This window comes from Octopus sinensis, linkage group LG2, assembly GCF_006345805.1.
Source record: "Octopus sinensis linkage group LG2, ASM634580v1, whole genome shotgun sequence".
In the NCBI taxonomy this organism is placed as follows: Eukaryota; Metazoa; Mollusca; class Cephalopoda; order Octopoda; family Octopodidae; genus Octopus; species Octopus sinensis.
Window position 1 is genome coordinate 122,200,324 of NC_042998.1, and position 13,755 is coordinate 122,214,078.

General features: G+C 37.1%; 1 protein-coding gene across 1 annotated transcript in view; it reads right to left on the bottom strand.

Moving 5' to 3' along the window:
• LOC115232534 (mannosyl-oligosaccharide glucosidase-like) overlaps positions 1 to 13,465 on the bottom strand; it is a 382,449-nt gene extending 368,984 nt beyond the window's left edge. The window contains exon 1 of the mRNA XM_029802473.2: positions 12,088 to 13,465. Coding sequence (XP_029658333.1) covers positions 12,088 to 12,530 — 443 coding nt within the window. The 5' untranslated portion in view covers positions 12,531 to 13,465. The remainder of the gene's footprint in view (positions 1 to 12,087) is intronic.
• Between the last annotated feature and the right edge of the window lie 290 nt (positions 13,466 to 13,755).

Consider the following 13,755-nt stretch of genomic DNA (forward strand, 5'->3'; position numbering starts at 1 on the left):
GGATAGGTAGGGTAGTGGGGTGAGGGGAAATGGGAGGTGGGAGATTGTGGGGTGGGTTCGGGGGGAGAGGGCAGATGCATGGTCCATGGAACGTGCTCTGGCAAGGGTGGTGTAGATAGTGGTGAGGGGATATCCACGTAGGAGGAAGTGGCGAGCCGTGAGTTAAGACTGAGTCTCAAAGTTATGGTCGTCACTACAGAGCCTGCATAGACGGAGGAATTGGGAATAGGGGATGGAAAGCATGGTGTGTTTATGGAGTCTGTGTGTTTGTAGTGGATGGAGGTGGTGAGAGTGGAGTGATGAATGTTGACTGAAATGTCAAGAAAGGAGACAGAGGTGTCAGAGATAGAGCAGGAGAAGTGGAGGGCAGGATGGAAAGATTTGACAAAAGAGAGGAAGGAGTCTTGATGTTCGCAGGAGAGTGAGGTTGCACTGATACAGTCGTCAACATAATGGCCGCATAGTTCGGGAGTGGGACCAGTGAAACTTGAGAATATTTGGGCCATAGTTGGAGCCCATTCTTGTTCCCATGGCCACTCCTGAGACCTGCTGGTAGAAATCACCCGTGAACGAGAGGCAGTTGAGTGAGAGGACAAGTTAGGCCAGACGAACGAGTGTGGATGTGTCAGGTTGGGGGTAGGGTCGAAGGTCAAGGAAATGAAGTGCACACAGCCCATCCTGATGAGGGATCACATTGTAAAAGCTCTGAATGTTGAGGGTGAAGAGAAGTTTAAAGGGGCCGGGAGGGAAAGAAAGAGTTGAACAAACAAAGTGCGTGATTGGTGTCATGGATGTGAGAGGGGAGGGAAGCCACTAGTGGGGGCAAGAACATGGTCAAGATATCTGGAGATGAGTTCGGTTGGGCAGTTGCAGGCAGAGATGATGGGGTGGCCAGGGTTGTTAGGTTTGTGGATTTTGGGGAGGAAGTAAATGGTGGGGGTGCAAGGGGTGCGGAAAATGAGGTTGGAGGTGAGGTGAGATGGGAGAAGAGATGAGGTCATGGATAATGGAGGTCACAGTCTGTTGGTCGCTGGGCATGGGGTCAGAGGGCAAAGGGCAGTAGAAGGAGGTGTCTTGAAGTTGGCAGAGAGCTTCGGCCTTGTAGAGGTCCGCATGCCACACCACTACAGCTCAACCCTTGTCGGCCGGTGTTATGACAATGTCAGTGCAGCGGCGGAGACACCGAAGGGCCGAGAGTTTGGCTGGGGAGATGCTTAGATGACAGGGATGCCTTGACAGGCAAGTGTAGAAGCTTATAGGTATATACAGGGTTGGCCAAAAGTCACCCGACAGTAAATCAAAATTCCATAAAAACTATCTGAAATTCTGTATTGACTCGAATGGAAAAATATGTCACTGAAGAAGGTCTTCAGTTTGAACAATTTTCATGATATTTCATATTTAGATGCTTCTATTAAATTCATTCAGTTGTTAAACATACATAAATCTCAGAATTAAATGGTTTTGATTTACTGTTAGGTGACTTTTGGCCAACCCAGTATGTAAAAGTGGACTGGTTGCAAAGAAGTTCAGCTCTCAACTCTCTAGTTTTGAGCTCAATCCCACTATGTGATATATTAAGCAAGCATTTTCTACTATAGCTGCAGGCTGACAAAAGCCTTGTGAGTGGATTTAGTTGATGGAAACTGAAAGAAGTGCATTGCATATTTGTGTATATACCTACGTGTGTGTGTGTGTGTGCGTGTTTTTCTTTGTTTTGACATTGCATGATAACTGTTAAAAAACACATCACCATCATACAAACCATGTCATTTGTTTATAATCTTCTGCGGAAAACATGTCAACTGTTATGCTCTTCATGTTTGAAGGATTAGGGAAGAAGGTGAGGGCATCTAGCTATAGAAAATCTCCACCAAGGAACTTCATCTGACCCATTCATACAGAAAAGTGGATAATAAAATCAATGCTGATGAGGTGATACTAATACCCAGTTGTTAGAAGCCAATATACATCTGCTTCAGAGTAAAGCATTGAGTACAGAACATTATGTCAATTTATGGATGGCAAGGAAACAGGAATCACATTATCAGCTTACATTTGTTTCTGCAATAAGAAGTGAGCTTGAGAGCTTGTGCAACATTTTATAGCTTCCTCACAGTCATTACAACAAAGTGTCTCCTACTATAGCTGCAGGGTAACCAAAACCATGAGAGTGGATTTGGTTGATGGAAACTGAGAGAAGCCCATTGAATATACGTGCATACAAAAACATATATATATATATATTATATATATATATATATATATATATGTATTAATATTGTGGCTCAGAATCACATTACTTAAAGTTTTATATGAGTGAGAAAAACCCTTCTCATATTTCAGATGCTTTTCCTTAATATGCAATATATATACACATATACACAAATGTATTCACATCTATATGTATGTACATATGAATACACACACACACACACACATACATATATATGCAGGTACCTGACCAATTTCCTGGCATTCTTGATTCCAAAGCCTTGACAGATTAACCACTTTGCTGGACTATTTATGTTTACATAATAATTCGTTAACACACCAAAACAGACGTGGAGCCCGGGCAACTCTTCAACTGGTCAGCTCCTATCAAACTGTCTAACACATGCCAGCATGGAAAATGGACGCTAAATGATGATGAAGGTGATGATGCTACTCACCTACTAATTATACACCTCGTATATGTCTAAAGTACCATGAACAGTCCTACTTTATCTTTGGTTGATATGGATAGGTGTTTATGCTTGACAGTCCCTCTGATAGCCATAGCTATAGTTTAGGGGGTAATTTTAAGCAAAATCAGCAGAGGATCTCTTAAACTTTTCGTATCAGCACTAACAAGTGCAATGTAAATAACATGTATAAACACACTGTACACACAATGCCACCTGTGGCTGCACAGTGAATTAGACTTGCAGCTACAGGGTATTTTGAATTACCCTCCTAATTTATCCAGATTAAAGGAGGTTCTGGACCATTGGTTGTCAGAAAAACACACATATATATAATTCTCTTTTGGAACAATGAAACTCAAAGTAGATAAAGCTATAAATAGTATACACATACATACACATGTATCTAATCATCATCATCATCATCATCCCCATCATGGTTTTCATGTCCATTTTTCCATGAATTGCTTAGATGATAACTGATGAGGTAGATTCTTCTAAGCTGTATGCTTTTCCTGTCGTCAAACTTTAACTGTTTTTAAGCAAAGTAATATTTATACTAGACTATTGAACAATGAACAATCAGGACATGGTTTTGCAGAGGATTATGAACAAATACAACTATTTGTATGAATAGTGACTTCTTGTTTACAATCAGTGTACAAAAGTATGATAAGAATGCTTTCTCTCTCTCATACAAGGAGTCTGTGTGTGTGTGTGTGTAGTGTGTGCATACATGCGCAACAGGGTTCTTCCAGTTTCTGTCAACTAAATTTCATTCACACAGTACCAATCAACCTGTTGCTATAGTACAAGATAACAGACGACAGGATCTATTCAGTAGGACTCTGTTGGTCAGTGTCCACACACACACACACGTTTGTATATGTACATATGTGTATGTGTTTATATACTTACAGACATTTATACGAGAGTATAAATGTGTTCATAGGCAAGAGAAATTCTAGCCTTACATGGACAAAATGTTTTAAGTGCTAGTGCTATGAAACTAGCCACCCAGTGGAGTCATAGAAGTCATACCAAAAATTAAGCAATATATGGTAACTGACCCATCTAAGCAGGTAGTAAGTTTGAATAAAAACTGATGGCCTATAACAATCCATCTGTTCGATACAATCATGGGAAAGCCAATGTAATAATGATGCCAATGATTAAAATGCACATATATATTTTGCTTAGGCATTGCAAGACTAATAACCTGGTGTAGAACTCAATATATGTATCCTTTGGAAAGAAATGCGAGACGAGTATAGAGTGGTAATAAGAAAATGAGATGACAAAAGAAAAATCAGCTATGTTATGAACATCATTAGGCGCAGGAGTGGCTGTGTGGTAAGTAGCTTGCTTACCATCCAGATGGTTCCGGGTTCAGTCCCACTGTGTGGCACCATGGGCAAGTGTCTTCTACTATAGCCTCGTGCCGACCAAAGCCTTGTGAGTGGATTTGGTAGACGGAAACTGAAAGAAGCCTGTCGTGTATATATATATGCCTGTGTGTTTTTGTGTGTCTGTGTTTGTCCCCTCCAACATCGCTTGACAACCGATGCTGGTGTGTTCATGTCCCCGTCACTTAGCGGTTCAGCAAAAGAGACCGATAGAATAAGTACTAGGCTTACAAAGAATAAGTCCTGGGGTCGATTTGCTCGACTAAAGGTGGTGCTCCAGCATGGCCGCAGTCAAATGACTGAAACAAGTAAAAGAGCAAAAGAGCATCATTAGCTAACAGCTGTTTATGTCGTAAGATGCAGTAGGCTCGTAGTTGTGTGCCTGAATAACACCTTATAGCTTCACTGGAGTCTTGAATATGTGAAGTGTTCTGATGAAGCTATAAGGTGTTATATAGGCATTCAACTATGACTCTACTGCAACTTATAGCAGAAACAACAGTAAGCTAATGAAGTTCATAACATAATTGTTTTTTTTTTTCCTTTGTCATCTCATTTATATATACATATATATATAAATAATATATGTATGTATGTACGTGTATGTATGTATGTGTAATTTTTAATAACAGCTCGACTCAGTCAAGCTGTTCTTAAAAAATATATGTAACTCGTACCAAAATGTGCTGAGTGCCACTTTCAGTTATCTATTCACTTGTGTGAGTATACATACATACATACACACACACATATATATATATATATATATATATGTGTGTGTGTGTGTGTGTACACACACACACAAACACACATATACATATATATCTGAACCCTCAAACAAATATGTCTATAATTGATTTATACAAGGACTGCATGGTATGAATAAAGGGAAAGGTAAACTTACAAGCATATGCTCTTAATAAACTAAGAATTTTACGAGTTTCTTCTATCTCTGGCCAGAATAATGAAGATTGATCTGTTGAGTTTCAATATTTATTAAATAATACATTGTAGATACATTACTCATTTTCTGTCCCACAGAGAGAACTAAACTGGTTTGCATAATTTGCATAACTGAAGAAAATGTAAAATAATGTATGTTTAATACAAATTCACGCATGCTTATGAGTTTACCGAACATCTGTGTATGTAGATGTTGTTGGAGTAGCTGTGTGTATATTTGTGCTTGAGTGTATTTATTAATGTATTTGTTGGGTAGAACTACCCGTGGTTGGCAGCAGCAAAGTTATCTACTATAGAGAGCCATTACTCCTACAAACTAGTCCTTGTACATGTCACTAAACCTGGTTTGTACAGCTGGATGCCCTTTCTATTGTCAACCATTTTACAGAATGTACTGGGTGCTTTTCTCATGACACCAACACAAGAGATGTTGACTTGTACTCAGCAAGGCAGCTTAGCAATCAGTGAAACAGTCATTGGTAAGAAAGACATTGGCAAGCTGGCAGAAACGTTAGTGTGTGCCGGACGAAGTGCTTAGCGGTATTTCGCTCATCGCTACGTTCTGAGTTCAAATTCCACCAAAGTCGACTTTGTCTTTCATTCTTTTGGGGTTGATATATCAAGTACCAGTTGTGTACTGGGGTCGATCTAATCGACTGGCCTCCTCCCACAAAATTTCGGGCCTTGTGCCCAGAGTAGAAAAGATTATTTACCACATCAGAACAATTCATGTATGTATGTAGCTAGCTATATACATATATTTATACATACATAATATATATAATATATATATATATATATATATATATATATATATATATATATATATACATACATAATATATATATAGAGAGAAGAGATAGATAGATATAGATAGATAGATAGATAGATAGATAGAGATAGATAGATATAGATAGATAGATAGATAGATAGATAGATAGATAGATAGATATGCTTGTAAATGTACACATTATATATATATATATTTATACATAGTATACATAGTAGGCACACACACACACACACTCATGTAAAAATTCCTCAAATATATTTTGAATGTGTTTTCATTAAAGACAATAAAAACTACTCAAGGAAAGCAACAATATCTTTTATATATATATGTGCGCGTGTGTGTATTAAATATACAATAAAAACTGAATTAAAAATGAATGGAGGTATGCATATTGTGAAGAGATATATATATATTTCCCCTGGATGTTATAATGCTTTTTCTGAGATAAACGCATGTAAATAAAGGCAGACGTATTCACATCATCAGCAGGGCACCAAACGGAATTTGCTTAATATAGATTTGTTTATGTTATAAAGCAAAATATAACCTATTGTTAACATATTTGAAATTACGTAAAATTTAAGCAAGACTCTTTAGGGATAGCTATGTATATACATATAGGCTTTTACGTAAGTACATTAATATATATGCAAATATATGCATACATATATTGTGCATAAATGTGTGAGAGGGACAGACATAGACACACACATGCATATATGCATACACGCATGCACACACACACATTATTGCCTCTCTACTTTTGCCATTTCTCTGGTTAAGGAACCACAGAAATAATGTTTATGTGATTAATTAACTCCATCTTCCACCATCATCACTACCATAGCTATATATCTACACTGATGTCATAAATTTAACTATACATACACACAGACACACACACACACATATATATATATATATATATATATATATATATAGAGAGAGAGAGAGAGAGATAACTAGATAGATAGACAGATAGATAGATATACTTTTACAAAGAAAACTTTGATAGTGACCTCGAAGTTTCGGCTTGGTAGTCCTCATTAGACAGTCTGACGAAAGCGAGCAAAACTTCGAAGCCAATTAAACTTATCGTAATAAAAACGATTAACTATTAAGTAATCCTTCATGTTAAATTGATTTTTTTAATATATAATTTGACATAAAAACAAACATTAATGTGTGTGTTTATGCATGTTTGTGTGTGTATGTATGTGTATAGATAGATAGATAGATAGATAGATAGATAGATAGATAGATAGATAGATAGATAAAGAGAGAGAGAGAGAGAGAGAGAGAGAGATGGGGGTGAAGAGACAGGGAGATAGACAGACAGACGTGTTCTAGAAGTATCTGAAAACTTTCCAGCTTTATTGGCATTTGAATGGTACGAGGGTAATAACAAATGGCACATCCTTTGTCCAGATGACTAGTAGAATAATACAACCGGGGAATTATCATTTCGGCTTTCTTCCTTATCGGCACTTTAAAGTTGGTACAGATTGCATGTGCCTAAAATATGTCTGAGAAATTTAAGTCGAATGCGTGCATGAAGTATTTTAGCTTTAACGTTTTACTTTCGATGTTAAAAACAAATCTCACCACTCCAAATTATAAAGGATATGTTTATGTGTGTGTAAGGTGTACAAACATGTATGTATGTATATACACATCCACTCAACAGCGTTATACAGCAAGAATACATCCAATCACCCGCACACACCAGATATATACATGCATAGTTCACACATAACCAATCAATTAACCGCATATACGAGAGTAGTCTATAATTACACAAGATATATAGCGTCAAACGTAAATAAGTCAGAAAGTTAGACAGAATGACAAGTCTCCACAGAATTATAATAGGAATATAAAGTTGCAGTAAGATGTACAAAGTTGCGCACGCACGCACACACACACGTATTTAAAATATACTGATTTACATTCAATTACGCATAGTCATATGTAATTAAACACATACAATCACATAAATAGGTCCCTCAGACACACCTGTTGTCATTCACATAGTGATGCCGATTAAGGGAGTATTCCTAACGAAAAAGCAAAGACACTTATTCTAATTTACTATGGTTATAACTGAACTGGAGGCAAGTTGAGTGGATGATCTTGCTTAAAGCCACAGAGCAATGCCTGTGGCTGTCCATCGACTCGTCATAACTTAGGAGGAAGGAATTAGATATCTTTCTCAGTTGACAAACAATATCCCAAATTTTGGCGGGGTGGTGACAGGTGGGATCAAGATCTGAATATGTTACGTGAAGACTAAGATGCATGAGGTAAAAGATGGATACAAAGTTGTGGTGTTTATACTTTCCCAAGGTCAATGAATTAGTAGAAAACAAAGCATTAGAATGATAGGCTCGAAAAAGCTTAAATGGGAAGTGGCAACATTGATTATTTGTCGAGAGCACTAAAAGGATTTAGGAATCATTTCTTGCCTAGGAATAAAATGATACATCTATTACAGGAATAGGGTTAAAGGGTTGTAGTGTTGTTAATGCTCTCCCAAGGACACTGGAGATAATTTGATAATGAATTCTTATATTACAACATGTTTTGATGTTTGATTAACCGTAAGTATTTGATAGGTACTTATTTACTTAACTCCAGAATATAAAAGGCAAACTTCTTTTGGGGGGATTTGGGCTCAGAACGTAAACAGATGTTTACGTAAAATACCTTGTAGGTATTTTGTCCAATGCGCTCTACTACTTCTACCCTTCCCCAATAAAATGATCTGAAGATGGAGTAGAGCTAAGGTGTAGGGCAGTGAAAGGGTTAAGTTAGAAAGAACGGAGGAGAGAATATGCCAAAGTAATAGGGAAGATGGAGAAAGAATGGTCACAAGTACGCACACACACACATTCAAAATCATCCACGCACTTCTACGTATCACGTACAAATATCTACACCCTTATTTTGGTAATGATGCTTTATACGTTATTCACTCACTCACACATACATACATACGTACGTACATACATACGTAACATATGTACGTGCGTACGTACATATGCACACACATATATATGTATATACATACATACATTCTTGCATATATATATATGCATATATATATATATATATATATGCATACATACATTTATATACGTATGTACATACAAAACATACAAATATATATGCACAAGCACAGTTTAATGTATATGTATATACGTGTTACGATAGCCTGTACGCGTGTGTATATCATAATCACCAAGATCCATATTGATATTAGACATACACACAGCTTGAGTTTTGTCACTTATATCAATATTTACATAAAAGTAGTGGCATTTGGCAGTATTAGCGGGAATGATAGCCAACTTACATTTCCCTACCACCTCAGCAAAGCGGGACAAAGTAGCAGAGATCGTGTGGAAAAGGGGGACAGAACAAAGTTGGCAAAGGAGTTTGATAGGTTCACATCACAATGATGATATTAGTGGTGGTGATGAAGATGAATTTAATTCAAACATAAATAGGGGAATTTGAGAGGGAGTCTGAGGCAGAGAGAAAGACAAACTAATTGGCAAAGATCAGGAAAAGAACTAGAATGAGGTAGATAGAGCTGGAAAGAAAACGAGAAGAAAAGGAATAAAAAAGGTAGGGGTCGGGGAGTAAAAAACAATGGAATGGAGAGTAAATTGAGAAGACCGAGAAAAAATACAGGAATAATTCCTTCTTTTCAAAACGTCTTTTGAATGTCCCGTAGGGTTCCTGAGAGCAAGGGATTAATCTCACTTTCATGGAGTAAACATAAGAGATAAATATATTGGAGTGTGTGTGCATATATATATATATATATATATATATATATATATATATATATACAGGGTGACCGGCCTATATATATATATATATATATATATATATATATATATATATATAGGGTGACAGGCTCGTCTAGCCAGAGATACTCTCCAAAATCACACCTTCATAACTTACAAAAAGATGCGAATAATCAACAAAGCCATATATTATAAGCAAGGCAGATCAGACCAGACGTGAGACTCATAACATCAACAACAAACGACGGATGTCTGCGATCGGCAACAATCTTCATGTACTATTGCTACCTTTCTGACAATCAGGTGAACTTAATGTGAAATAATGGTTCTGTTTAATAGTCAACGAAACGCTCTCAGCCAATTCGAACTCGTAAATCAAGTATCGGGTCTATTTTATTCTACTTGGCCATTTCATTTTCGCAGAGACTGGCGGTAATTAGCAAGGGATGGAGAGTTTGAGAGAAAAGGAGATGGAGAGAAAGAGGAGCTTGGTGAAAAACATAAACGAAAAAGAAAGTTTATAAACAGAGAGGGGTAAGTTTATATGAGGAAAAAAAATAAATAAATAAAGCGAGGAAAGGAGTGAGAGCGGGAAATTGCAAAACACTGACAATTGAAGAGATTGAACAAGACATGTTGTGTACTATCGAGAACCGGGTGGACGGTTGATGCGTTATAAACACTATAGAGAGGGGTGGAGTGCAGAGTAGGACTGTTATCGAAAGGTGAGACCGAGTCTGTATTGTCTGTGTTGAGTTCACGTCACCAGTGTGTATGTGTATGATTGATTGTACACATATATATAGACAGCTTACGAGTAGTCCATGTTTAACTGAGTACACGTCACCATGTACAAGTAACAAGATATGCACATAACGGCGTGCTCATGTCGAATGAATGCCCACATAACAATGTAGTAATATATATGCGAGTGAAAAAAAAAGCGTATACGTATTTATAGACATGCATTTGTGTATATGTATATATATTTAACCTTTGACCCTATATTTATATATGCACACTAATTATATATATATATATATATACACACACACATGCATACATACACATAAACACACACACATTAATTATCTATATATTTATGTATATATTGATTAATTAATTGATTGGTTTGGTTTGATTTCAAATAAATAGGCACAAAGCATAGGCATCGAAATTTGCGGAGCGGTGTAATCATTTATATCGTCCTTGCTCTGGTGCCTTATTTTACCGACACTGGAAGGGTGAAAAGCAAATTTGATCACAGCGGGATTTGAACTTAGAACGTGCCGTGGCTAAATGTTGCACTCTGACGCTTTATATGTGTGCGTGTGTGTATATACATATACATAAACATGGCAGAGAACAGTTCACATGTGTATGAACTCACGTATAAGTATAGTTTATGTGTGTATGACATCTTGAGTACTTCTATACGGAAACAATTCATCTTTTCGTCTCAGTGACTATACACGTATTTAAAAACAACTCCTACCAATTTACACACACACACACAAGTAGAAAAAAAAGACAAGTGAATGTTTATCAATGTCAATCATGTCACGCATTGTCAGTGAATGTGTTAGATCAAATCGCAATAGTAAACATTTTATTCAATCACACACATATACGATTTCAATAAAGATACATACGTGCGTATGTGTGTGTATATATATATATATACAAACATAAGCTATCTTAAATTGCAAGCCGCTAAATGGAAAATATTAATATTTTATATAAATTACTTTGTAACAATTAATTTACTTTCAGTAAGAAAACGTTTTCACTTATTCGAAATTGCAAAAGGTCTTGGCTCTAGAGTTTTTGTTTTATTTTTTAAAATTTTCTTGACATGTTTTAACAAACTTCTAAGGCTTGCCTATTTATGTGTGCGTGTGTTTGTATTTAAATGAAAGGTTATACAAGTAAGACACCGTTTGAAACTACGTGTGTATATATATATATAATGTACACATGTGTGTGTGTGTGTGCACACGCATATACACAGAGAGAGGGTTGGAGAAAATGTAAACACGACAATTCTCAAGTAGAAAAAAAAATGTTCACTGCAAAAGAATACATGGTATCATTTTCGACAGAATCTATATTATTCTTCCTTTCAAACTATATTTGCAAACTAACACACATATCTAATAGGTTTTACAACTGTTTACAAATGAAATCTATTACTGGACGGAAAGAGTGGGAGTGGGGGTTAAATTGCAACAAACAGAAAGTGTCCTTTCTATTAGACATCCGCCTGGACAATTAAGTTTATTTGGATCCAGTAGGGATATGCTTGGATTTGACGACATTGAAAACAATAGTCTAATTAAAGACCTTGTTATCATTAATGTCAACACAACTGCAACAATGAGGTTAAATGAATGAATAAATAAATAAATAAAAACGTGAGCACCTACCCGAAGTATAGATGCGACCTGTAAGTACCCCAGTAGCGATCAGGGTCCATCAGAGGAGACGTACTGTTTTCGGACAGCATCTTTGGAGAGTTCAAAGGAGTTCGCACAGTCATTTCCCGAAGATGGACAAGGTGTTGGTAATACAGCGCGACCGAGATGCTGACCACACTAAGAAGGACCAATAGCGCTTTAGTAACAGCTGCACTGTCCGTCAGTCCGAAGGATGACCAGAAACCTAAACGGCCGGCCGAAGCCGGGCAGCGTCGATGTTTACTTTTCCCATTGTTACTACCGTTTCCACCGTTGTTATGATGTCCATTGCTGTGAGAAGAACCACCAGCAACTATTGCAGATCCACCCAGGTGGTGCATTTGGACAGTAGGATCCCTATCTTTGTCACCACTTGCTAAACGTCGACGGGTATCCTTGCTATTACGAGCCATTGTTGATCCTTAGTAAGTGATAAACCTTTGAAAACAAATTAATATGTTGTCCACAGTGTATGTAGATATATAAGAAAGAGTGTGTATGTGTGTACTTTGTATATGTACAGGATGTAATATTTTATTTTACTTTTTTTTCAGATTATCCTACTTCGTCAAAAAGTAGTTTTGATAATTCTAATTAGCTTAATATTGGAATTGGGAGGGAAAAATCGAGTGTGGCTTTGTTGTTTATATGTACGTGGAAGTTGTGGACAGTTGACACTTAAAGTGGTTGTTTAAAAAACACTAACAGCGACTCACTTTCATTCAACGTTACCTTTCTGGCACGTTATCAAACAAGTTTCCAGTTGGCTGACTTAGTTAATTAAAACACACCACTCGGAAGTAGTATTAGTAGTGTCACGTTAGCTTCTGATGATAAAAGTGATAAAGAAGTGTTTTGTTTTTAGTTAACTAGCTTCCAGCTTCAGCAATATTCCATCTGATGTGCTGGTCGGTTGTTATGTATTATTTGTTGATTAAACATGTTTCTATATAACTTATAATCTATTATTTGGTTTAGTGACTATCTCGCTTGTTAATAGAAACTAACCTCAGTATTTACTAGTGAGACAACAGCTTTCCAGCATGGAGATATCTGTCTATGTTGTTGTCGTCCAGCCAGACGTCAACTCACTACTAAAACAGCAACAATGATACAGACCGCCGGAAGCCGGGCAACGTGTACAGCAGTAATCGCCGTGTTTTCACAGCCACCACTACTGCAACTACACCGCTTATGCTATTCTACTGTATCGTGATGATGATGATTGCTCTTGTTGTTAGTGACGTAGGCACTAGTGGGAGGAGGTGTTTTCAACGAAGTGGGAGGGGCAATAACATGGAAAAAGAGAGAGGGAGAGCTGGCGTAGTAACGGTGTTCATGGTAAAAAGTAGCGGCTGTGCTTTCCAAGCGCAGTCGTGACTTGCTCGATGGGAGGTATAGAAGCCTGTCATTGTAGTGATCGAACAAAATTCCTTCTGTGCAGGAGGTGAATGTCATTGGAAGGAGGATACCTTATAATATACTATGACAACTTGCTTCAGCTTCGTGGCTGAAATACCGAAATTTTAGTTACTGACAGGGACGACCCTTAATGCAGAAGGAGTGGCACACTAGTTTTAAAATCTCAAGCGTTTTCCCCCATTTAAAACGACGAAAAACAACGAATTAATTATTAAT